Raw genomic sequence first — 22,466 nt, 5'->3', positions numbered from 1 at the left:
GCATTCTACGGTTCTGCTGCTAGAACACGCTACAGCCCAGACCGCCTACTGTACGTACCGTCTTCTCTGGCTTCCTTATTGGCTCTTCATCCCTCACTACCTATAACGCTCCGGTTGGCTCTGCTCTTTTATGTCCCGCCTTCATGTCCCTCCGCACTGCCCTTGGGAGGCACAACTTCACTCTGGCTCCGCCATTGGCTCTCCGCCATCTCTCTTCCTTGCTCCCGCCTTCACCGCCCACGCCCATTGGCTCTGCCCCTCCAGTTCCGCCTCCGAGGACTCACAAACCACGTTTTGTGCTCATTCTAGCCTCTGTATTGGCTAATCCCGCCCTGGCACCGCCCCTTGAAGGTGTCATGCACGCACACAACACTCCCCATTGACTCCTTGCAGCCATTATCGTCACCCCTCCTCTACACCACTGGCGCGCGGCTCCCCATTGGCTGTTCACTGTCTCTAGCTTCCATCCCACTACTTATCTTCGCAACCCAGGGATCTCCTACTTTTCGGGCCTCTCCGTTCACTGCCTGCTGCCCCCATCGCCTGTAGCCATTCCATTTTCCCCGCCGCCCAGAAGCCAGTTTTGCTCACACTTCCCCTTAGCAGTCCTACTGATGCTCTCCGCATCCCAGAACCTACACCACCCCCATTCAGGCCTCCCTATTGATTCACCGATCATCCCGCCTCCTACACTGCCCACTCTCAGGCATCCCTATTGGCGGCGTGCTTCTCCGGCACTCGATTCACCGCTACGTCACCTGCGTGCGGCTCCCCATTGGCTGTCTGCTACACCTGTCTTCATCCCGCCGCCTACGCCCCCCTTGAGCCATACCCCCCCGCGCGGACCTTCCCATTGGCTGCCCGCCCCTTCAGGCCCTGCCCCCGCCGGTCCCGCCGCCGGTGCCGTCGGTGCCGCGGCTGCCGCCGATATGGCGCGCACGGCCCCTGTGGAGCCCCCGCTGCGGCCTCCCGCGCCCCCCTCGCCAGCCGTGGGCGAGCCCCGCACCTCTGTCGAGGCAGCGGTGGCCCCGCGGAGGGTGCTTTTCGCCGACGAGGCCCTGGGGCTGCCTCTGGCGCAGCTGCGCCGCTACCGGCCGTGGGGCGGGCCTGGGGCGGGCAAGATGGCGGAGGCGGCCGGGCAAGATGGCGAAGGTGGCGGGGCTGATGAGGACGACGATGGCGAGGATGGGGATGAAGGGGAGGAGGAAGAGGAGGCTTGCCCTGAGCCCTCGTCGCTGTGCCCTGTCCCCGCCGGCGGGGGGTTTTATTTGGTGCCCACATTTTCGCTGCCGCCCGCGCCGGGTCGTCTGGAGCGCTTGGGGCGCGTCATGGTGGAGCTGGAGGCACTGCTGCCGCCTCCCGGAGCGGTCCCCGGGGGTGCCGGGGTGTGGGTGCCTGGGGGACGCCCGCCGGTGCTGCGCGGGTTGGTGCGCGTGCTGAACCGCTCCTTCGAGAAGGCGGTGCACGTGCGGGCCTCACACGACGGCTGGGCTTCCTTCTTCGACCACCCAGCCCGCTACGTCCCGCGCAGCCCGCCGGGGGCAGGAGCGGGAGGACCAGGAGCAGGAGATCCCATCCTGGATCCGGGCCTTGGCCTGGGCCCTGGCCAGGCGTCTGCCTCCTCACCCGACGACTGCGGCCGCACAGACCGCTTTGCCTTCCAGCTGCCCTTTGCTGAGGGCGCGGGCGATGGGGCGCGCCTGGACTTCGTGGTGCGCTATGAGACCCCCGAGGGCACTTTCTGGGCCAACAACCACGGCCGCAACTACACAGTCCTGCTCCGGATCGCACCCGCTCCCACACCCACTGATGCTGAAGGGCTGCTCCAGCAGCAGCAGCTGGAGCCACAGCCCGAGTGCCAGGGTCCCGTGGAGGCTGAGGCCAGGCAGCTGAAGAGCTGCATGAAGCCGGTGAGGCGCAGGTAATGTCTGCCAGCGCCACCTCCGCCAAGGCAGGGCTGTGTCTAGGATGGAGGACAAGCATCCTGACCCAGGAACCCCTCAGGCCTGCTCTCCAGGACAGGGAGGAGGGCACATTCAGTCAGTTAGTCAAAGAGTAATGGAGGCCAAACATGTGCTAGGCTCTGTTTTAATTACTGGGGTTTCATTCATTCATTTATTGAATTCCACTGTAAAGCCCTGAACAAGACAGACATCTTTCCTGCCCTCAAGGATCATACAGGCTCCTATGGGAGACAGTTGGAAAAAACAACAAGCAAGCAGATAAGAAACATAGGGATAAAGTTAGCTGCTGAGAGGAAAGTAAAATAAGGGGAGAGTTTGGGAGGGAATAGCTGCTTTAGACAGGGTGTTCAGGGAGGGCCTTTGAAGAGGTGAGTCCTGGATGATGATAAGAAGAGTTATGCACAGATATGGAGGGAGAAAGTTTGTAGAGAAGGAAACAGGACTTTTCTGAGGAGGTGCCATTGAAACTGAGCCTTGAATGACAAAGAGGAGCAGTTACGCACACGTGAGAGCAAGAGTGTTCTAGGCAGAGAGAAGAGCAAGTGCAAAGGTCCTGAGATGGGAATGAGCTCGGTGTGAATGGGCTGTGTGCCGGAGTAGAGAGAACTGCAGTGACATGGTAGTGTGGACCAGCGGCCTTGCTAGTGGGGGGCAGGTAATCTGATCCATTTGACAGCATGAAACCAGGGAGAAACTGGTGAAGGAAGTGATGGCACCTGGCTTTTCCAATTTGGCCATGTCTAACCTTGAAACCTGTGCACTCTTTACTCTTATGCTCTAGTCTGAGGTCTGGGGAGGTGAGCTGAGCCCATGCTCTCTCAGGGAAGCATTGGCTCTGGCAGAGGCAGAACCAGATGGGCCTGGACTTTGAAGCTCATTTCCTTTGTTTTTGCCATACCACCTGTGACTATTCAAGGCCTGGCAGAACCAGTTAACACAAGAGGCCCTGAGACAAGATTCTCCTAGGTTTTCTCTATCAAGCTATATGTCCTTCAAGGATAGCAGCTAGGCCTGATTCTCTTGGGGGTCACCAAAGTCTAGTCTGGGATATGTAGATTCTCCTTGCATGCATGGGAAATGCATACATTTCCCTGGTCCTGAGAGGACTGGAAATGGGAATGGAAAAGTGCTTTTCTGGACCTTGTATATGCTGGATCAGAAGCCTCTGGTTGCAGCGCGATGTTTTGTGGTCCTGGCAAGGCCTTAGGCTGTGGGTGGTTCAGAATGGTTTAGCTCAGGCAGTGGGCAGTTGTGCCTGGGTACTTGAGCAAGCAGGCAAGCACCCACTTACTGACCTGTGAGCTCCATAGTAACCTGAGACTTAGTCTAAGGGGGGCAGGCAGCATGGCTCTTTCCTTACAGTGTTAAGAGTGGACTCTGGCATCTGGGATTTGTTGTGTGAGGCCTGGCAGAGACCTTGCTCTTTGCTAGGCACTTGGCTGAGTATTTGCATGCAATGTGTCACCTAATCCTTTAAGTGTTCCTGGTGAGATAGACTGTTTTATCTCTCTTTCCTGGATGAGCAAACTGAGGCTCCGAGTCCACAGTCCCAGGGCAGATGTGGGGAGGAGCCCTCCTGGTCTGCCTTGGCTTAACAACCTTAGGAGGTGTCCTCGTCCCCTTAAAAACAAAGACCAAGAAAGCCTCAGCGTGGCCTGCAGGCATTCCCTGCCTTCTCCCCCAGATCTGCCATCTACTGGCCTTGTAACCTTGGCCAACTCATTTAACTGCACTGTGCCTCAGTACTCTCATTTGTAAAACAGATAATTATAGCACCTACTTCACAGGCGACAAGTAAGAGCACTCAGAACCGAGCCTTGCTCATAGTGGTGCCATATAGGTGTTGGCTAGTATAAGCACTTAGATCACACATGCGGTTCCTTGGGTTCCCGTTCCAAACTGCTCTGCCTGCCACCAGCTGTATGGCGTTGCTTCAGTTTCATCATCTGCTAAAGGGGAATGACAGTCACTTGGTGTGGTTGGCTTGGACACAGCAAACATGGGCAAGGTAACAAGCGTGGCAGTATCTGCGAAAGACAATAGTGGCGGGCTTGTACTTACTGATCTCTGTGCTAAAAGCTTCGAGTCCATTCTGAGTCCTGCTGTGCGTGCTGTGTGCTCTAGGTGCCATGATTATGCCCATTTAATAGAGGGGGAAACTGAGGTAGCTCAGAGAGGTGAGCCGGCTCATTTAAGTTCGCTCAGTTAGTGAGTGGCAAGAGCAGGGAGGAGATGCTAGGGGCATTTTTGAAAAAAAATCTGGTCCTCTTGAAGGTCTGATAGGATTCGGGGCAGATTCTGCACTTTGCTTCTGGTGTTCCCAGCTTGTTACCTTTTCCTTTTTTTTTTTTTTTTTTTTGCTTTACTGAGCTAATACAGCTACATGAAGTGTACTGAACTTAAGTGGTGAGTTCAGTGGATTTTTACATATCTATGCCCTTGTGTAACCATCACCCAGATCAAGATGTTCAGCTGTTCCAGTGCCCCAGAATCACCTTTGTTTATGTCACTTTTCCCAAGTCGTCATCCCAGCCGGTTGTCGTGGGAGCCCTGTCTGTAAGATGCGACAGTTTGGGTAATAGAGTTTGGTAATTTTAGAGTGTGAAAGGAAGGGAACAGAGAAATCAGAAGCTTGCAGGGCGAAGGTGGGTGGAGAGGGTGTTTTTCTTTTAAAATACATGGGTGGTTTTAAGGAGAAATTGAAGCAGCCCGTTCAGACAATTGTTTTGGTATCTGGCCCCAGGTCTGTGGTTCCTAACATGACTTGTGATATTATTTTAAGTGGGCAGATGGCTTTTTGATAGCTTCTTAATCTTTTGATCTCAGCTCCTGCAGAGGGGAGGTTGGTGCTCATTGCAAGATCAGCGATAAGATTTTCTTTGTAGGTTGGTGGCTTTCTTGGCGAGTACATTTCAACTTATTATTGTTTTAAAACCTTTATGCTGCTGGTGACTTGGAGCGCTGTTGAAGAACAGCCGCCCCCTGTGACCCAGCCCTCTTGGGAAATGGAGGATCTCAGGAGATAGCCTTAACCTGCGGGAGCCCTGTTGTGGAGGGCTTCCCGTTCAGGAAGGCTGCAGGCCCACTGTGCGCAGCCACATCAGGTCAGGACATGGGAGAAGCCATCGGGAGACAGCTCAGAAACCGAAATGGCTGCATTCCCTGGGTCGCTGGACCAGTCTTTTGATAACCCTTAAGCTTAGAGATGATCTATCAGCAAGCATTTATTGAGGGCCTATTATGTGCTGGGTGCAGTGCTAGGTTCACACAGGGAAAAAGATGCTGAGATGTCAGAGGGCTTGTGGTGCAATTGGGTGGAAAGGGCCAGGTACAGAGGGCCCTTACGTGAGACCTGGCAGAGACCCTGCTCTTTGCTAGGCACTTGGCTGAGTATTTGCATGCAACGTGTCACCTAATCCTTTAAGTGTTCCTGGTGAGATAGACTGTTTTATCCCTCTTTCCTGGATGAGCAAACAGGCTCCGAGTCCACAGTCCCAGGGCAGATGTGGGGAGGAGCCCTCCTGGTCTGCCTTGGCTTAACACCCTTAGGAGGTGTCCTCGTCCCCTTAAAAACAAAGACCAAGAAAGCCTCAGCGTGGCCTGCAGGCATTCCCTGCCTTCTCCCCCAACTTGGCTTCCATGGCTGCTAGTCACACCTTAGGCCGTCGTCTGCCTTCTGAGCTCCTATCACCATGGTCTTTGTGCCACCAGCAAGGTGCCTTACCCCTTCCTGCCTCAGGGCCTTTGCCCATGCTGTTTCTGTCACCAGGAATGTGGGTCCTGTGCCCCTTGCAGGCTCCTCATTTTGATCCTTCAGTTCTAAGAGGGCTTCTTAGGAAGCCTGTCCATCCCAACTTCCTCAGGTCCCGGTTTTCTTATAGAGCCAACCATGCAAGCCCTGTTAGAGAATGTCTTGGAGTAGAGCAGATGAGCATTGCCAGAAATTCAGGATCATTTTCCACTCTGCCTGCCAGTGGATCCACTCTTGTCTCTTCCCTGATGTGACTCTTTTAAATGTTCTTTACTTTCAGATTTTACTTCCTGCTTCAAAAAACCAAAATAGAAGCCGTAAGAATGGGACTCCCCACAACTTGCATTTCCCAAACCTGCAAACTGATTTCCCTCCCTTGTGTTACAGGGGAGGAGGGGTTCCTTTTCTTCCCTCAGGCCAGGCCCCCAACTCGTGCTCTGGGTTCCATTTTCTGCCATTTGCTCCAGAACCTGACATAATCAGTTTCCCTTTCTCTCCTGGCAGTTTTTCACTGCCCTCCTCTCCTGATCCTCTATCGGCCTTTATACATGCCAGCATCTCTACTGCCTTAAAAGTCTGTCCTTTGACCCCACCTCTGTCCCTGCTGCTTTTGGCCAGCACCTAATCACCCTCCTCCCCTTCGTTGCTGAATCCCCTCTAAAGAGTTGCCTGCACTTGTTTCTGCACTTGCTTTGGCCCCCTGCATCTATCAGATTCCACAGCTAGGATTTTGGTTTTCTTCTTGAAGTGGTTGAGCACTCCTACTTAAAACACTTTCTTCCTTTGCCCTGGGACCACCCTCTGCTGCTTTTCCTCTTAATTCCCTGGCCCTTCTCTTTCTCCTGCCCTTCCTTTCAGCCTCATGTATCCAAACTTTTGTCTCCACTTAGCTGAAGTCCCAGACATGCCTCAAACTCCCCCTTGTTCCAGATTGAATCCATCACCTCCCACACAACCTCTCACTCCCCTACCCCTCCCTTGCCCGTTTTTCTTCTAAGCATCCTAAATTCTCCCTGACCTATAGTCTGGGCCAGGGCTCCTTGTTCTGGGACTTTCTTTCCTTTTCTGAAGGCATTGACCTCAGTTTGTAGTTAGACTTCATTAAGGGATTTTTGGATGACTCTGCCCTGCTAGACTGTAAGCTCCGCGAGGGGTAGGGACGTGGTCCGCTTGTGTTCACCTCTGTATTCCCACAGGGCCTGCCTCGGTGCCTGGCACTTAACAGGTGCTCAATAAATGTTTGTTGAAAGATTGAGTGTGAGTATTTTTTTAATGTTTTCCTTCACACTAAATTGTAAGCTACCTAGTTGGGTTTGCTCACCATTGTGTCTCCACGGTCTGCCATGGGCTGATGCACAGTAAGGCCTCGAGTTTTAGGCGCACCTGTGGCTGAATGGGTGGGAACCCAACTGGCTTTCTGAGTTGGCAGCGTCGGGAAACCAGAACAATCAAAGTTGAAATAGGACGGGCCAGGGGTGATCTTAGTTGTCTGGAGAGTGAGGATTTAACGTGAGTGATACTCTTATGCCACAGAAAACTGGTAGAGTGTCATAGTTAAGGACGTGGGCCTGAGGACACATACTATGAAAGGGGCAGAGTTGGGGTCCTGCTCTAATGGCCCCGTTCTTAACTGCTCTACCAGGCTGGGTGACACATCTGACCTGCTGGGCAATGCTGGGCAAGTTGTTTCTTCAGAGCCTCCATTTCCCTTAGTGGGAATGTGGAGGGGATTACTGGTTGTTAAGCCCTTCACAGGCGATTTCCCTCCATTACCTCAATCCATCCAACAGCTCTCTGAGGTAGGTATTACTATTATTCCCTCCTCACAGATGAGGAAACTGAGGCATAACTTGCTCCAGGTCACATAGCTGGTAGGTGGCAGAGCTGGGTTTATTCAAAGTTACGTGTCACGACCGTTAATTATTGAGATGTGAAATCAATGTACTGGATTCCAACAAGCATTAAAAACAAGAAACGGCATAGGAAATAATCAGTGCATCACAACATGTAGTAAAGGTAAGTGTTTCATGCAAAGAACAGCTGTTTCTTACATATATGTATATATATTTACATATGTATGGGAAGTGCTGGCTTATCATGTACAATGTGTTTCTTACTGTGGGTCATAGCCAAATGAAGTCACTGCTGTCAAGCTCCTAGCACAATAAACTCCTTCCACCCTCCTGGATTGTCCCTAAGTTCCAGAGTTGACACTGACACAGACTATAGTTGGAGAAGTCAGAGGAACGCCCCACACAACCTGGTGGCTTTCATAGCTGCCTTCAAACCCTGTTCTTTTCAGAAAGCAGATAGCTCAGGGTAACCGGGATTCCAAGTATCACAGGGCAGGTTTCTGAAGCCACCTGGCCCCCCCCCACTTCCCTGAGAGTCAGCCTTATCTTCAGGTTGTCTGCACATTGCTGGGGTCTGCTGAGTTTGCCTTTGGGTTTCAGGGTGTGACCCACTTTTGGCTGGCCAAGTTCTTTGAAAACATGAGCGTCGGGGGTGCTCACGGCGAACTCAGGTGGTGGGGCTGTCCGTGATGTGACTGCTCTGAAAGTCTGCTCTGCTCTTTCCCGTGGGGGTTGTCAGGCCTCGTTTGCTCGCTCTCTCTGTGGAGATTCACTGTTTTATTCTGTCTTGGCTGACCTAGGCTGGGGCCAATGGCACCTCTTTCTGAAATCTCACCCCCTGGTCTCTGGGTGCCATCTGAGGTCAGTGGTCATTGAGTTTCCTGATGGCAGGAAGAATTTTCACACCCAGGAGGCTGGCATACAGGCCCCTTCTAGGCTATACCGTTTTGACTGGTTCTCACAAGCAACCGAAGGACCTGTGCTCAAGATGTCCCCGGGCTTGTGTGTGCCAGCCCACTGCTGCCTATTGCTCCTGAGGAGATACCACGTGGCATTTGTGGGGCTGGTGCCCAAAGCAGGCTTCCTTCTCAAAAATGAGCAAGCGCACTGGAGGTACAGTTTTGTTCTTAATCTCCTCCCTCCCCATTTTTCTAAGAACGCTTCTTCTCTGTTACTGATCAGTGAGTCAGTATACATTGGTAATCCATTTCTCTCACTATGCTCCTTTTGATTAAAGTCATAGCCGCCCTCGAATGTTTACTGTGAAAGACCATTCAAGGATATTTAGGTTTTCCTTTGTTTTTAAGCCCACAGTTTCAAACACTGTCTTCAAAATGGAGCCCTCTTTGGGTGTTATCTGTGTGATGTATCGTTAGTGGTTGTAGAGACATGGTTCTTTGAGCCTCAGTTTCTGCATTTGTAAAAAGGGAAGGGTGTTGTTTTGAAGGACAGATGCAAAGGTTTTTCGAATGACTTGGTGTATCAATGAGAAGGGCCCACGGTGCAGGCGCAGACACTAGATGCTGGTGTGGTGCCTCCTGGTTTCATTGCTGACTTTGGAGGTAGGGAGGTACCTGTGAGTTACCTGTGTACGTCTCATTTCGTGGATCTTTCGATTGGCTAAATCGCTTGACCTGATTTTTGCATGTTGCCCCTCTTCTCACCCTCCTTGGCTGCAGAAGAGATGCTCTGGGGGCTGGAGGATTTGATTTTTGTTTCTCTTTCTTCAACTGACCTGTGGAGTTCTTTTCCTGCTGGTTGACTGCATCCTGAGATCCCTCCCTGCTCTCTTACATACACCTAGGACTCTGGAGTGGCTTTCAGAAGCCTGGTTGTTGTGCATGTCAGCCCTGGGCCAGATGGCAGGGGACAGCTTGCTTAGTCCTACCTCTGGGAGAGAAGGCTGCCTTTCTGTCTGTTTGTGGGTCTTCTCGAAGAGTCTTGCTTGAGAAGATCCTAGGAAGATGACGTTTTCTTTAATGAAGGAATATACCAGCAAAAGAAGTCTTGTCAGGCCATAAATCCAAAAACCTGGATTTTAGAGCCACGGAGGGGACTGGTGCAGGACCAAGCCGTTTGCCCACATCCCCCTTTCTTATCTGTCGTGTATAGTTGTTGATGGCTGGGCTCCTGGAGCCGCCCACTCCAGGCCCTGTAGTATTCTCATTCAAAGACCTCTGGTGGGATGCGTGAGACCTAGTCCATGGAGAAAGATGGATGGTTCCTTCTGGAGCTTCCAGGATCTAAATCCATGTACATGGTTCAAGTTTCCTGCCCAAGGGAGCTAATAAAAAGCAGTTCTTGCAGCTACTTCTGTGTCTGGTGGTTTCCTAGCCACATGTCCCACGAAGGCAGGGAAACGGTGTGAGTTATGTGGGCAAAAGGCAGGTCCAAAGAAAAGCCTGAATGAAGGTGGAGGGAGGGATCTTGTCTACTATTGCTGCCTACCTTGATCTCCTGGAAAGGACTGGAGATCAGGTTGAGGTAAGACGCCAGTCTCCCTCACCCCAGAAGCAGCAGTTTGTTGTTTGAGAAGACTTAGGAGCTGGAAAGCCTAGATTTTGACCCTTGCTGTGTGACCTTGAGCCATTTACTCAGCTTCAATTTCATCATCTGTAAGATGAGGATAATAATACTGACTACTTCAGATGATTAAAAGTACCTATCTCAGGGTTGCTGTGAGGATTTAATTAATAGTATATGTGGAACACTTAAAACTGCCTAATGCCATAGTAACTATTTGGGTCAGCTAGTGATATTCTCTGTCAGTGAAGGTAATTGATTACATGTTTTCAAAATATTGTAACCATTTTCAGAAATGTCAACATCATCAAGTTACCTCTAGGAAGAAACAGGTTTGAGCAATTGCCTCCTGTGAGGTCTTAGAACATGTTTTAGTTAATGCTTTCCTCGCTGCCTTAATCTGTAAACATTTGATACTCATTTGTGAGAATGAGAACAGTGCTTTCTCCATGATCCTCGTGACCCCACCCATGGCAGGGACTGGCTTAAATACACTTAGCTTGTGCCACTTAGACCTTGGGGTCCGACTTGCCTGGTGAAGGAGGACCGAGACCAACGAATATCTACGGTTGATTCAGCCCCTGCTCTGGGCCAGGCCCTAGTGTCTGGATTGATGTCCTCATTTCTCTTGACTGCCCTGTGCTTGGTGTACACATCCTGGATCCCCTGTGCTCCGTTTTAAGGTGAGGAGGGTGAGGCTCAGGGAAGTTATGTGCTCTGCCAGGCTGGAGGGTTGGCGGAGGGAACCATGCCTCTGTGACCCCAAGTTACTTCCTTTTCTGCTGACCTCCTTCCCATTCTCCAGTCGCTTCCTCCCTTTGCTGCTTCCCGGCCCCCCCCCCCCCCCAGTCCTTGCCTGCCCTTTTTGGGAAAAGATGGACTCCTCCACAGCCAGGAAGATACCCTAAAGAAGTGATCCAAATTGTTCATAAAGCTATACCCAATGATGTCTGCTGAAGCCTGCTTTATGAGAATAAAATGGAGGTAATAACCTAGCTGCTCAGTAGGAAGGGAATGGCTACATACCTCATGGTGAGCCCATAGGATAGGAATAGTAAGCAGCCATTTCAAATGTTTACAAAAGTACATCATGATGCTTCTTACTGTTAAATGGACAAAGTCAGCTGTGAAACTATAGCTGCAGAATCCAAATGATTTCGTAGAACGTCTGCAATCAAGTTTTCCAAAATGGTAACGGTGATTGCATCTGGCTGATGTGTGACTTTTTTACTGCTTTATGCTTTCCTGTATTTTGTAAATTTTCTACAATTAATGTGTAGGACTTTTATAAGTGGGATAGAAGGAGGCAGCAGAAGAGAGAACAGCTGTCAGGTGAGGCTGAGCCACCACAGAGGCTCAGAAGTTGCTGGTGGGTGGCAGAACTGGCCTCTCAGGGTGTTAGATCCATGCATTCTCTTCTGTGCCCCACAGGCCTAACGAGGAAGAGCTGAGGATGAAGAGCATGGATGATAATACACCTGCTGTGGGTAAGCAATTGGCAGGCAGTGGGAGTTTTCGCTTATATTTACCATTTCTTTCTTCCTCTCCTTTTCCTTTCTATACAAATTAAGAAGCACCCTCTGCCTTAGACTGTCACTGAAAGCTTCAGAAGCATAACTGCCAATTGGCTAGAACAGATTTTCTTAACCAAACCAGGCTTGCTTGTCCGCTTCCTTGCCCCAGCACTGCCCTTCTCTTCTCTCCAGCAGAGCGCCCTGATATCCAGGAGTCAGTGGGTCCCTTGGTGGCCCCCACCCCTCTCCGCCCATGGCCACAGATGACACTTCAGGTAAGCAGGCCCTGGCAGCCTTTGGCTGGACAGCCCGATAGGAGGCTGGATGGTGGGGGCTGACTTGCTCTAGGTCCACCCTAGGTTGCAAGAATATCCCCTAAATCAGAACTCGATGGTGTAGAATGCAGTTATTCACCTGGGCTTATTGAAATGTCATTTTTTAACTTAGCAAATATTTATTGAATGCTTGCTCTGTGCCAAGCACTGTCATGGATGCTGGGAATATGGTAGTGGCCAAAAAATGCTGTCTTCATGGGGCTCACTGACATTTCAGTGGAGTGAGACATAACAAAACAAAATAATAGTTCAAATATATGGTATTTTAGATGATGATGGGTGCTAAGGAAAAAAATAAAGGGATGGGGGAGAGAGAAAGAGAGAGAGAGAGAGAGAGAGAGAGAGAGAGAGAGAGAGAGAGAGAGAGAGAGAGAGAGGGATAAGGAAAGAACCGGGGGTGGGGGGAGAGACATGTTTGCAACTTTAGATTTTAGAGCGGCCAGGGAAGGCCTTAGTGGTAAGCGAGATTTGAACAAAGACCTGAGGAAGGTGCGAAAGTGAGCTGCGTGGATAACTAGGGGAAGAACATCCCAGGTAAGTGCAAAGTCCCAGAGGTGAGGCCGTGACTAATGTGTGTAATGAATAGCGAGGAGCAGTGAGGAGGAGGAGGAGATGGTGAGGTTGGAGAGGTGGTGGGGTCACATTGTGTAGGGCCTCGCGGGCCATGGAGAGGACTCTGGCTTTTATTATGAGTGACAGGGGAGCCACGGGAGGGTTGTGAGCACAGAAGAATCATGATCTGACTTAGGATTTCACAGGCTCCCTCTGGCTGCTGTGAGGGAAATAGACCGCAGGGGTGAGGGCAGAAGCAGGGGACAGTGAAGAGGAGGCCACTGCAGCGGGCCAGGCAAGTGATGCAAGTGCTGGCAGGGAGGTGGAGAGATTCTGGAGATGTTGTAGTGTGTGTGTGTGTGTGTGTGTGTGTGTGTCCTTTATTACAAAGAGTTTCAAGTATAGATAAAGAGACTAATGTAATGAACTCATATATACTCATCACCCAGCTTCAACAAATTTCAACACATGTCCATTCCTACGTTTTTATACTCCACTCATTCCCTATGGAATTATTTTGGAAAAAACCCAGACATTATTCCATCCATAAATCTGTTTGTATCAGAAAATTAAGAACTATTAAAAAACAAAACCAAAACCTGCTATCATCACACTTCAGATAATTAACAATAATTCCTTAGTATCATCAAATATTTGGTCAGTGTTCTAATTTTCTTACCTCATAAGTGTTTTAGGATCCAAACAAGGTCAAGACATTGCATTTGGTTGATGGGTCTTTTGGGAGTTTTAAATCTCCCCCACTTTTCTTGCAATTTGTTCAAGAAACCTTGTTTGTCTTATAGAGTTTCCCACAGTCTGGATTTGGCTGATTGCATCCATGTGGAAACATATTTCTTACTCTATTTTTATTAATTTATTAATTCTATCAAGTCGATCCATTATTAAATTTAATTAATTTAGTAAACTATTAATTTAATGAAAATAATTTACTAGATATAATCTATTATTAATTAAAATAGAATTGATTCTGTTTAATTCTCTTATTCCCACTTCATTTATTAGCTAGAATTTTTGTCTAAAGAAAAACTTTCTCACATCAGCTGTCTGGCTACCTTGACAGTATATACCTTGAAGGTATATAGTTTGTATAAGAAAAGCTGTATAAATACTTAATTTTTCCCCTTTGATTTTCCAGTCTTTAGAAGAAATGAACTTCTCCATAGGTGACCAAATAAAGGATTTTTGTTTTTGGTATATCATTATTAACTCATGAATTTTAAACATATTTGATCAATTCCAACCCATAGCCCTTATTTATTCTGACGCTTAAATTGAACTGTCTCTGGCCAGTGGAAGCTTATTTAGATTGGCTTCAGAATCCTTTTGACACATACCCATCATTCTTTGAGCGCTTTCTCACATGCTGGTATGGCAGTATGTCCCAGACTCATCTTGTATTTTACCTGCCCCCAACCTAGAAACAGCCATTTATTTAAGGAGCCCTGGTTCCTTTTAGTGGAGAATGGTATTTAGATCTGGGTGTTAGGTGTGCTTGTTGCTACGAGATCGGTCATTGTTTCTAGGCCTCGTCAAAAGACAGAACTAGGAAATACATTTTTTAAAAAGAGAAAATACATAAATTCATGGAAGATATTTTAGATATGTTTTAGAGGTCAACCAACAGTATTTACTGACAGTCATTCACTGAGTATTGGTGCCCGCTGAATTCCTCAGCTTTATGATTTGCGGGAAGCCCCCTTTGACTTCATCTAATTTTGTTATTTTAATCTTGATTACATAACCTTTGGAATTTAGAGAATTATAGAGGGTTCTTTAAGGAGATTTTATCTGGAAACACCTGTGGGGCTGGGTGTGGGCTGTTATCAGTTCTCACTGTCTCTGCTTGTCCTATCCCCTCCTCTACTTCATTTCCTTCCCCTTTTTTCCTCTCCCACCCCCCCCAATGGCTCCAGGTGTCTGAAGTTACAGTGACTGGCAACCCCCCAGAGGAAGGTGACATCCCCAGAAGCAGGCTGCCTGTGGCTTTCACAGAGGTCCACCAGGCACCGGCCATCAGGATTTCCCCGTCCTCTTCTCTCTATGGCCTGGGTGGCTCCCCCAGGGACCAGGCCTCAGGGCCTGATGCAAGTGAGGGGGCAGCTGGGCCTCTCCTGGAACCTAGCCAGCAACGGGTGGAGGCCACGTGGGAAGTATCAAGTGAAAATGGAGGGGGCCGAAAGGACGCCATGGTGGGGGCTATTATGGATGAGCCCCCCGGGGGTCTGGAGGTTGTGAGTGGGTTGGAGGAGCTGCTCGGCGAGGACACCATTGACCAGGAGCTGGAGCAGCTCTACCTGTCCCACCTGAGTCGCCTGCGGGCTGCTGTGGCTGCAGGTGGGGTAGGAAGTGGTGGGGAGGGCTCCACAGATGGAGGGGTGTCCCCCAGCCATCCTCTGGGCATACTTACGGACCGCGACCTGATCTTGAAGTGGCCTGGCCCTGAGCGGGCCCTGAACAGTGCCCTGGCTGAGGAGATCACACTACACTATGCCCGGCTGGGGCGTGGTGTGGAGCTCATCAAGGACACGGAGGACCCTGATGAGGAGGGGGAGGGTGAAGAGGGACTCTCTATGATACCCTCCAGTCCAGAAGGGGGCACCCCCAAGGAATCGCCTCCAGAAATCCTCTCCGGGGCCCATTCTGTGGTAGCTACTATGGGAGATGTATGGCTCCCGTGGGCAGAGGGCTCGGGATGTGACAGCCCTGTGGTTCTGGGTACAGAGGGTCAGTTCACTGGGGCTCCAGAGACGGGGATGGGCAAGGACACTGACTCTTTGCATGTGAATAGGGTGATACCTGGGGTGACTGGGTCCCTGGGAGGTACAGAAGCCCCGATGGAGTTTACCACTGAGTGGGCAGACAGCTGGGTTCCTATATCTGGCAAAGAACCAGCTGCTCCAGTCCTGCAGGGGCAAAGTCTCACCCTCCTGGGTACTTTGGGGGCTGAAGTCTGCTCTTCCAGCCTGGCCAGGTCCCATGTGAGCTCCCAGGATGAAGAGGGTTCAGGCCTAAGCCTCGAGTCCCCAAAGAGGTCTCCCACCCTAGCAGCCCCTGCAGAATGTATGTGTGTTTTGCCTCCCCAGCTCTGGGGGCCCTTGACCCAGACTCTGGGAGTCTTGGCTGGCCTGGTGGTGGTCCCCGTGGCTCTGAACAGTGGTATGTCCCTCCTGGTACTTGTACTGTGCCTCTCTCTGGCTTGGTTATCGTAGGAGCTACTTGTGGGACCAGCAATAACAGACGTCTCCCTCTCTGGGGTCTGGGGAGGGGCAGCACCATCCCCAGAGGAGAGGATTCAGATGGGATGAGGGATCTGTGTAGTGAGGGGTCCTTTTTTTTGGAAAATGCTTGACTGGAGAGAGACCTCCCCACCCTGAGCTCTCCAGTCTGCACAGGGCTCCTGTGGTGATACCAGTGGAGATGAACAGGGGACTGGTGGATGGTGGGAATGAGAACTTTCAGAATGGAACTGGGCATGTTCTACCTTCCCCCATACCCGTCCCCCGAGCCTCTATTTATTTTTATATAATTCTCTGGATGAGGGAGAGTGGTCGTGAGCTGGTCTTGGGGCACAATTACCCAGAGATATATTTATTAACAGCCAACCTGTGCAACCTGCTGGAGCTTTATTTTTAATTTAATTTATATAGAGTAACTATTATTATATGCCACAATAGAGCTCTATGAGAAATGATGTGTCTTGCTGTGCAGTGTTTTCCTGTTCAGGCGTGAGTGTGCTGGGTGGTCGTGCTCTATGGGAGGGCCACCGTGGGGAGTGAAGGGTGGGACATGGTCACGCCTGCTGCTGCTACTTCAATATGTCCTTGAGGATCTGTGTCATCTCACCTTGTGGTCCTGTGGTCGTTGAGGGGCAGGTCCTTTGGTAATAGCCACATTCTGCCAGGGAGCGAGGAAGAGTGGTGGCCATGTGAGGGTTTGGTGTCACACACTTGGTTGCGGTGGTGGATGTGGTCAGCTGTGGATGTGGGGGTAGTTTGTGAATCAGCCACAAGGTTTTGAAGTCACTGGAAAAAACAACAACAGCCTTTGACACCAGCAGGGAGACCCTTCTGCCTCCAAGATTGGGAAGGCCTCAGAAAGGACAGAGGAGTTAATGTGCTGCAAAAAAATTCATGCCAGAGTTGCTGTCCACAGACATTGCATTTTTAACTCAAAACAGGAAACCCAGAAGCTTCGAAAAGGGTAGATATATTTACTGCATGCAAATTAAAAACTCTGCATAGCAAAATAAAACACCATATCCCGGGGGTGCCAAAAAAAGTATACAAGTGGACATTTTGGTCGTTGTTGCTCGAGCAGTAGTTCACCGTCATCTGAAGTGTCCGGATGCTGATGGTGACCACTTTGAGCACCTCTTGTAACTGCAGAAGTCAGACGTGATTTGTATTCATCGTTTGCTCTCAGCATATATTGAGTATTACAATTTTAATACAGTTTTTTCCTTTCTTAAATGTGTATACATTTTTTTGGCACCCTCTGTTTACTTCCCTTCACAGTAAAACTTTGTACCACCTTTCTTCAGTTCTTCTTCTCTAGGGCTCCAATACTTTTCTGAAACAGCCCCAATCAGATTTTTTGCCTAACCACGTCAGCAAAAGTGCTGAAGTCACTGATGATGTTCACGTAGTTACACCAATGGTCCCGTCTCAGACCTCATCTTACTTGACTTATTGGCAGCGTTTGACACAGTTGATCATCTCCTTGACCTTGAAATACTTTCTTCACTTGGTTTCCAGGACACCACACTCTCCTAATTTTCCTCTTTCCTCACTGGCCCCTCTTCTAGAACAGTTCCTGGCACATAGTAGGTGCTCAGCAAATACCCATTGAATGAAATAAATGAAGGAACAAGCAAATGTATGTGGGGAAATATAGAGAGATGGCTAGAGAACTTGCCATCAGTGGTTATAAGCCCCTTTCAGTTCTACAAGTGTCAGCTGGCCATATCTGCTCTGCCCCGGGGACACAGGAAGGAGCTCACAGTCTATGGGGGAGACAGACACAGAGAAATAAGTTCAGTGCAGTGTGGTTAGTTCATTAACAGTGATGCATACAGTGGGCTTGTAGGGGCCCTAGGACAAATGCTCAGCCCAGTGTAGGAACTCTGGAAGCCTTGGAGGAGATGGTGCCTGAGCTGAGTTTTAAAAAACGAGAAAGAATCTATGAGGTAATAAAGGTGAAGAGAGAGCAGTCCAGTCAGAAGGAATTGCAGAGGTTTGGAAGTGGAAAACAGCCAGTGAAAATAAATCAGCATACTCATGTTTCACCTATCTTTCAATGAGAATATTCTGACTTTGTCAAATATTAAAGTCCAGACATGTGTTGGTGTTCTTCCATTGATGTGATAATTTGATCAATGTTAAAAAAAGGCAGTTTTATGGCAGTTGGGTTGAAAAATTACCTAAAATGGACAAATTACTACAGACATATATCTTGCCCAAACTTGTCTCAACAAAAAGGGAAAACATGAGTAGTCCTATTAAATAACAGAACCCGTAGCCAAAAGTCTCTCCACACAGAAACTCTGGGCCCATATGGGTTTGCTGGTGAAACACTCAAGGAATATGTAATTCCAATTTTACAAAAGCAATTTTAGAGTATATACAAAGAAAGAACATTCCTAATTCATTCTATGGGGCTGATACAGCTTAATACTCAAACCTGATGAGTGAAAAAAGAATATTACAGAACAATCTCAAGAAAATAGATGCAAATATTTTAAACCAACTGATAACTGCCCGTCTAAGTCTGTTCAAGGTGTTATAACAAAATAGCATAGACTAGGTGGCAAGGAATAAACAACAGACATTTCTCACAGGTGTGGAGGCTGGGAAGTCACGATCAAGGTGCCAGCAGGTTTGGTGTATCGTGAGGGCCGATTTAGTGGTACATAGACCACTGACTTCTCACTGTGTCCTCACAGAGTGAAGGGACGAAGTTGATCTCTGGGGTCTCTTATAAAGACACTAATCCCATTCACGAGGGCTCCGCCCTAATGACCTAATCATCTCAAAAGACCTCACCTCCTAACAATCATAACACTGGGGATTAGGTTTCAATATATGAATTTTGAAGGGACACAACCATTCAATCTATAGTGCTGCCTAAGTCCAATACAGATGCTCTTTGACTTATAATGGAGTTACTCCCCAATAAACACATGGTAAGGTGGAAATATTAAGTCAAATGCATTTAATACACCTAACCTACTAAATATCATAGCTTAGCCTACCCTCCTTAAATGTGCTCAGAACACTTACATTAGCCTACAGTTGGGCAATTATCTTGAGTTTTGCCTAAAGAGTAGTTGCCTTCCTCTTTTTCTCACCAGTAACAGGAGACACAGATGGGTGTTTTGTAGATGTGAAAACACAAAACACAATATCCAAAAAACAAAACTCACCCAAAACCAAAAACCAAAAAACCAAAAAAACAACACAAAAACGCTGGCAACACAACACTGTAGAGTATCAGTTATTTATTCTTGTGATTGCTTGGCTGACTGGTGACTTCGGCTCACTGCCGCTGACCAGCATCTCTAGCCTGGGAAAAGCTCAAAATTCAGAATTTGAAATACAATTTCTACTGAATCTGTATCGCTTTCCCATCATCATCGAGTCAAAAAATTGTAAGTCAAACCATTGTAAGTAGGGAACCGTCTGTATATTAAAAAAGTATAATATGATCAAGTTGCATTTATTCCCAAACTGCACTCTGGTTTAACATTTGAATTCGATCAGCATAATTTGCTCCATTGGCAAATTAAAGGAGAAAAACCACAATGATCTCAATAGATGTAGAGAAAGAATTAGATAAAATTTGACATCTATTCATGATTTAAAAAATTTTAGCAAGTTAGTTGAATAAGCTTAACATAAAAAGTATCTACATATTTGGTGAACTACATATTTAGAAGTGAAATGTTAAGAGCTCTGACGTGGATTATGGCAACCATGCCTGCTGTCACCATTTCTACTCAGCACTGTACTAGAGGTCCTAGCAAGCACAATGAAGCCAGGAGAAGAAATAAAGATTGGAAATGAAGAACAAAATTGTTATTATTTATGGATGATGCCATTGCATATGTAGAAAATCCAAAAGAGTCCATGGATAAATTATTAGAATTATTAAGAATTTAAAAAAATTCTGATACAAAATACATATTTAAAAAATCTATTGCTTTTATATGCTAATAAGTGGAAACTTTTAATAAAGACACCATTTACGAACTACTTAGAAATTAACAAAAGAGGGCAAGATCTTTTTGGAAAAAGGAAAATCTTATTGAAAGGCATTTAAAAAGACTAAATAAGTAGATATACATGTTCTTCAAATGGAAGAGTCAGTGTTGTTAATCTATCAGTTCCCTCTAAACTGTTTTGTAGGTTCAGTGCAAGTGCAGTCGTGATTCTAATAGATATTTTTTTGTGTGTGTATCATAACGAGTTCATTCTTAAATTTATATGGAAGTGCCAACTAGCCAGGACACCCACACTTATTATAAAAGTATAGCAATTAAGATGGTGCAATATTGCTGCAAGGGTAGACAAATTGGACCAATGAAAGACTAGTGATCTCAGAAACAGACCCACTTATATGCAGGCACAGAATACGTGGCCAAGGAGGTATTGTGAGACGAGAGGAATAGTTGGTTATCCATGGTGAAAAAAAAATTGGATCCCTACTTCACAACACAAATAAAAATAATGGTAGGTGGTTTCAAAACCTAAATGTGAAAGGCAAAACCAAAGAACTTTAAGAATTTAATATAGAAGAATACCTTCATGTACTCACGGTAGAAAAGTTTTTCTTAACCAAGACATAAAAACACTAACCATAAATGAAAATTGTAAAATAGTCCATTACATTAAAATTAAGAATGTCAAAAAAACACCATAAACAGTGAAAACCACAAATTGGGACACAAATTGGGAGAAGATGATTGAAGCACATATGAGTGATGAAAGGCTCAAACATAGAATATATTAAAAATTACAAATAGAAAATGCAGATGTGCCAATAAGTGTATAGATAAATTGTATACGTGTATCCGCAGGATGCAATATTGTACAATAGGAATGAAAGATACAGAACTACATGCAAAAGCCTGGGTGAATTGCACAGACATGGCATTGAACAAAAGAACCCAAACACAAATGATTACAAACTGTATAACCCATTTGCACAAAGTTCAAAACAGCGAAACAAATCCATTGCTAGTGGTAAAATTATAAAGAAAAGTAAGGGAATGATTATTACCAAGTCACGATAGTGTTTCCTTTTGGCGGAGGGAAGGATATGATTGGGAAGGGACCCAGGGGATTTCTGTAACGTTGATAATGGTCTGCTTGAACTGGGTGGTTGTTCATGGATATGCAGTTCATTAATATTCATTAACATGTACATTTCACAAGCCCCTCCCCCCCCAAAAAAAAAGAAGAAACCACAATTAAAACAAAAGGCAGCGAGAAGTGGGAGTAATGTGGCTCTTTGGGACTCCTCCACACAGGTTCTGGGTGACCCCGGTTTCCTTGTTTATATCATGAAGTGTAGGAGGCTTTCTTCCTTCAGAACTTTCCCTGGGGTCGGGGTTTTGCTTCAGTCCTGGAAGTTACCGAGGCTCCCTCAGCTCTGTCTGTGGAAGTCATGTTTTGGGGAATTGTTTATTCTGTGTCTCCTGACACCAGCCATGGAGTGGGGGCGTCCCATCTCTCAGGGGATGGATAGAATCTGTCATTTTGTCCTCAGATGTATTCGTGGTGTTAGAGCCTCGCAGATCTCATTTAAAAGCCAGAACCCCAAGTCCTGGTTGTATGACCTTAGGAAGTCACCTGTCCTCGCTGAGCCTTAGTTCCTCCTTCAGAAAAGGGAGCTAATGCCCACCAGGCAGGGTTATGAGTTTTGGGCAAACATGTATAATGGCTCTCACTTGTGACCACATTTGATTTATCTAGTAGTCCACGTAGCGTAGCAGGGCAGGCAAGAGGAAGGGCTCTGGAGTGACACAGTCCAGGAATAAACTGCTGCCATATCACACGATGGGCATCTTACTCAAGCTCTCTGTGCCCCACTCTGCTCCTCTGTTATTAGGGTAATAACTTTCCCTCCTCACAAGGTTCTGGTGAGGTTTGAATGAAATAGCACAGCAGTCACCTAGGGCAGTGTGCGGCACAGAGAAAGCATTGAGCGAACGTGAGCTGTCATCAGCCCCCTCTGGAACTATCACTGTCACTCATGATACGTTGTCCCCACACTCAAGTGTGTGGATTATGGAGGTGGGTAATGTGCAGGGTGAGGACCTGCTTGTACCCCAGGCCCCTTCTCCGCCTGCCCCCTTGAGAGGAGCTGGGTCCCCACACACCCTGCCAGGGAACATGCACCCTCCTCAGTCTCCTCTGTCTCTGAGATTGACAGAGGGGATGGGGTACCATCTCATAGGGACCACAGGACCGGGCATTTCTGACAGAGATAGGGGCCTGAGGGAGAAAGGAAGAGAGTGGGGGGACATGTGTTCCTTCCTCTCCTAGTTTTTTATTAGTAATGTAACAAATTTACAACAAATTTAGTGGCTTAAAACAACACAAACATTATTTTCCAGTTCTGAAGGTCAGAAGTCTCACAAGCTGTCGGCAAGGCTGCATTCCTTCTGGAGGCTCTGGGAGAGAATTCATTCATCTTTTCTAGCTTCTAGAGGCAGCCCGAAGTCCTGGCTCGTGCCCCCTCCCTCCACCTTCAAAGCCAGCAATAGCCAGTTGAGTCTTTCTCTCATCAGATCACTCTGATTCTCTCCTGCCTCCTTCTTTCACGTATAAGGACACTTGCGATTACATTGGACGTACCCAGATAATCCAGGATAATCGTCCCGCCTCGAAATGCTTAAACTGAATCACATCGGCAAAGTTCCTTTTGCCATATAAGGCGACATATTCCAGGTC

At 47.8% G+C, this 22,466-nt stretch overlaps 1 protein-coding gene across 2 annotated transcripts; it reads left to right on the top strand.

Moving 5' to 3' along the window:
* The first annotated feature begins 889 nt into the window (after nucleotides 1-889).
* PPP1R3F (protein phosphatase 1 regulatory subunit 3F) lies at nucleotides 890-16,200 on the top strand. 2 transcript variants are annotated; one of them, XM_033114145.1, is made up of 4 exons: nucleotides 890-1,921; nucleotides 11,523-11,578; nucleotides 11,801-11,880; nucleotides 14,427-16,200. In XM_033114145.1, exons 1-4 carry the CDS (start codon nucleotides 930-932, stop codon nucleotides 15,720-15,722), a joined length of 2,424 nt encoding a protein of 807 aa, XP_032970036.1. In that variant the 5' UTR covers nucleotides 890-929; the 3' UTR covers nucleotides 15,723-16,200. The 2 variants fall into 2 exon arrangements, with proteins under 2 accessions (XP_032970036.1, XP_032970025.1); XM_033114134.1 differs by having other exon boundaries at nucleotides 11,798-11,880.
* Nucleotides 16,201-22,466: the final 6,266 nt, after the last annotated feature.

The sequence above is a fragment of the Rhinolophus ferrumequinum genome, chromosome X, assembly GCF_004115265.2.
Source record: "Rhinolophus ferrumequinum isolate MPI-CBG mRhiFer1 chromosome X, mRhiFer1_v1.p, whole genome shotgun sequence".
NCBI classification, from domain to species: domain Eukaryota; kingdom Metazoa; phylum Chordata; class Mammalia; order Chiroptera; family Rhinolophidae; genus Rhinolophus; species Rhinolophus ferrumequinum.
Note: the sequence above shows the minus strand (reverse complement) of the source record. Positions and strands in the feature narration are given on the sequence as shown.

Coding starts and splice junctions, on each gene's coding strand:
- PPP1R3F (XM_033114134.1), top strand. CDS start 930: ATGGCGCGCACGGCCCCTGTGGAGCCCCCGCTGCGGCCTCCCGCGCCC. Junction 1,922..11,522: donor ATGAAGCCGGTGAGGCGCAG/GTAATGTCTGCC, acceptor TGTGCCCCACAG/GCCTAACGAGGAAGAGCTGA. Junction 11,579..11,797: donor TGATAATACACCTGCTGTGG/GTAAGCAATTGG, acceptor TCTTCTCTCCAG/CAGAGCGCCCTGATATCCAG.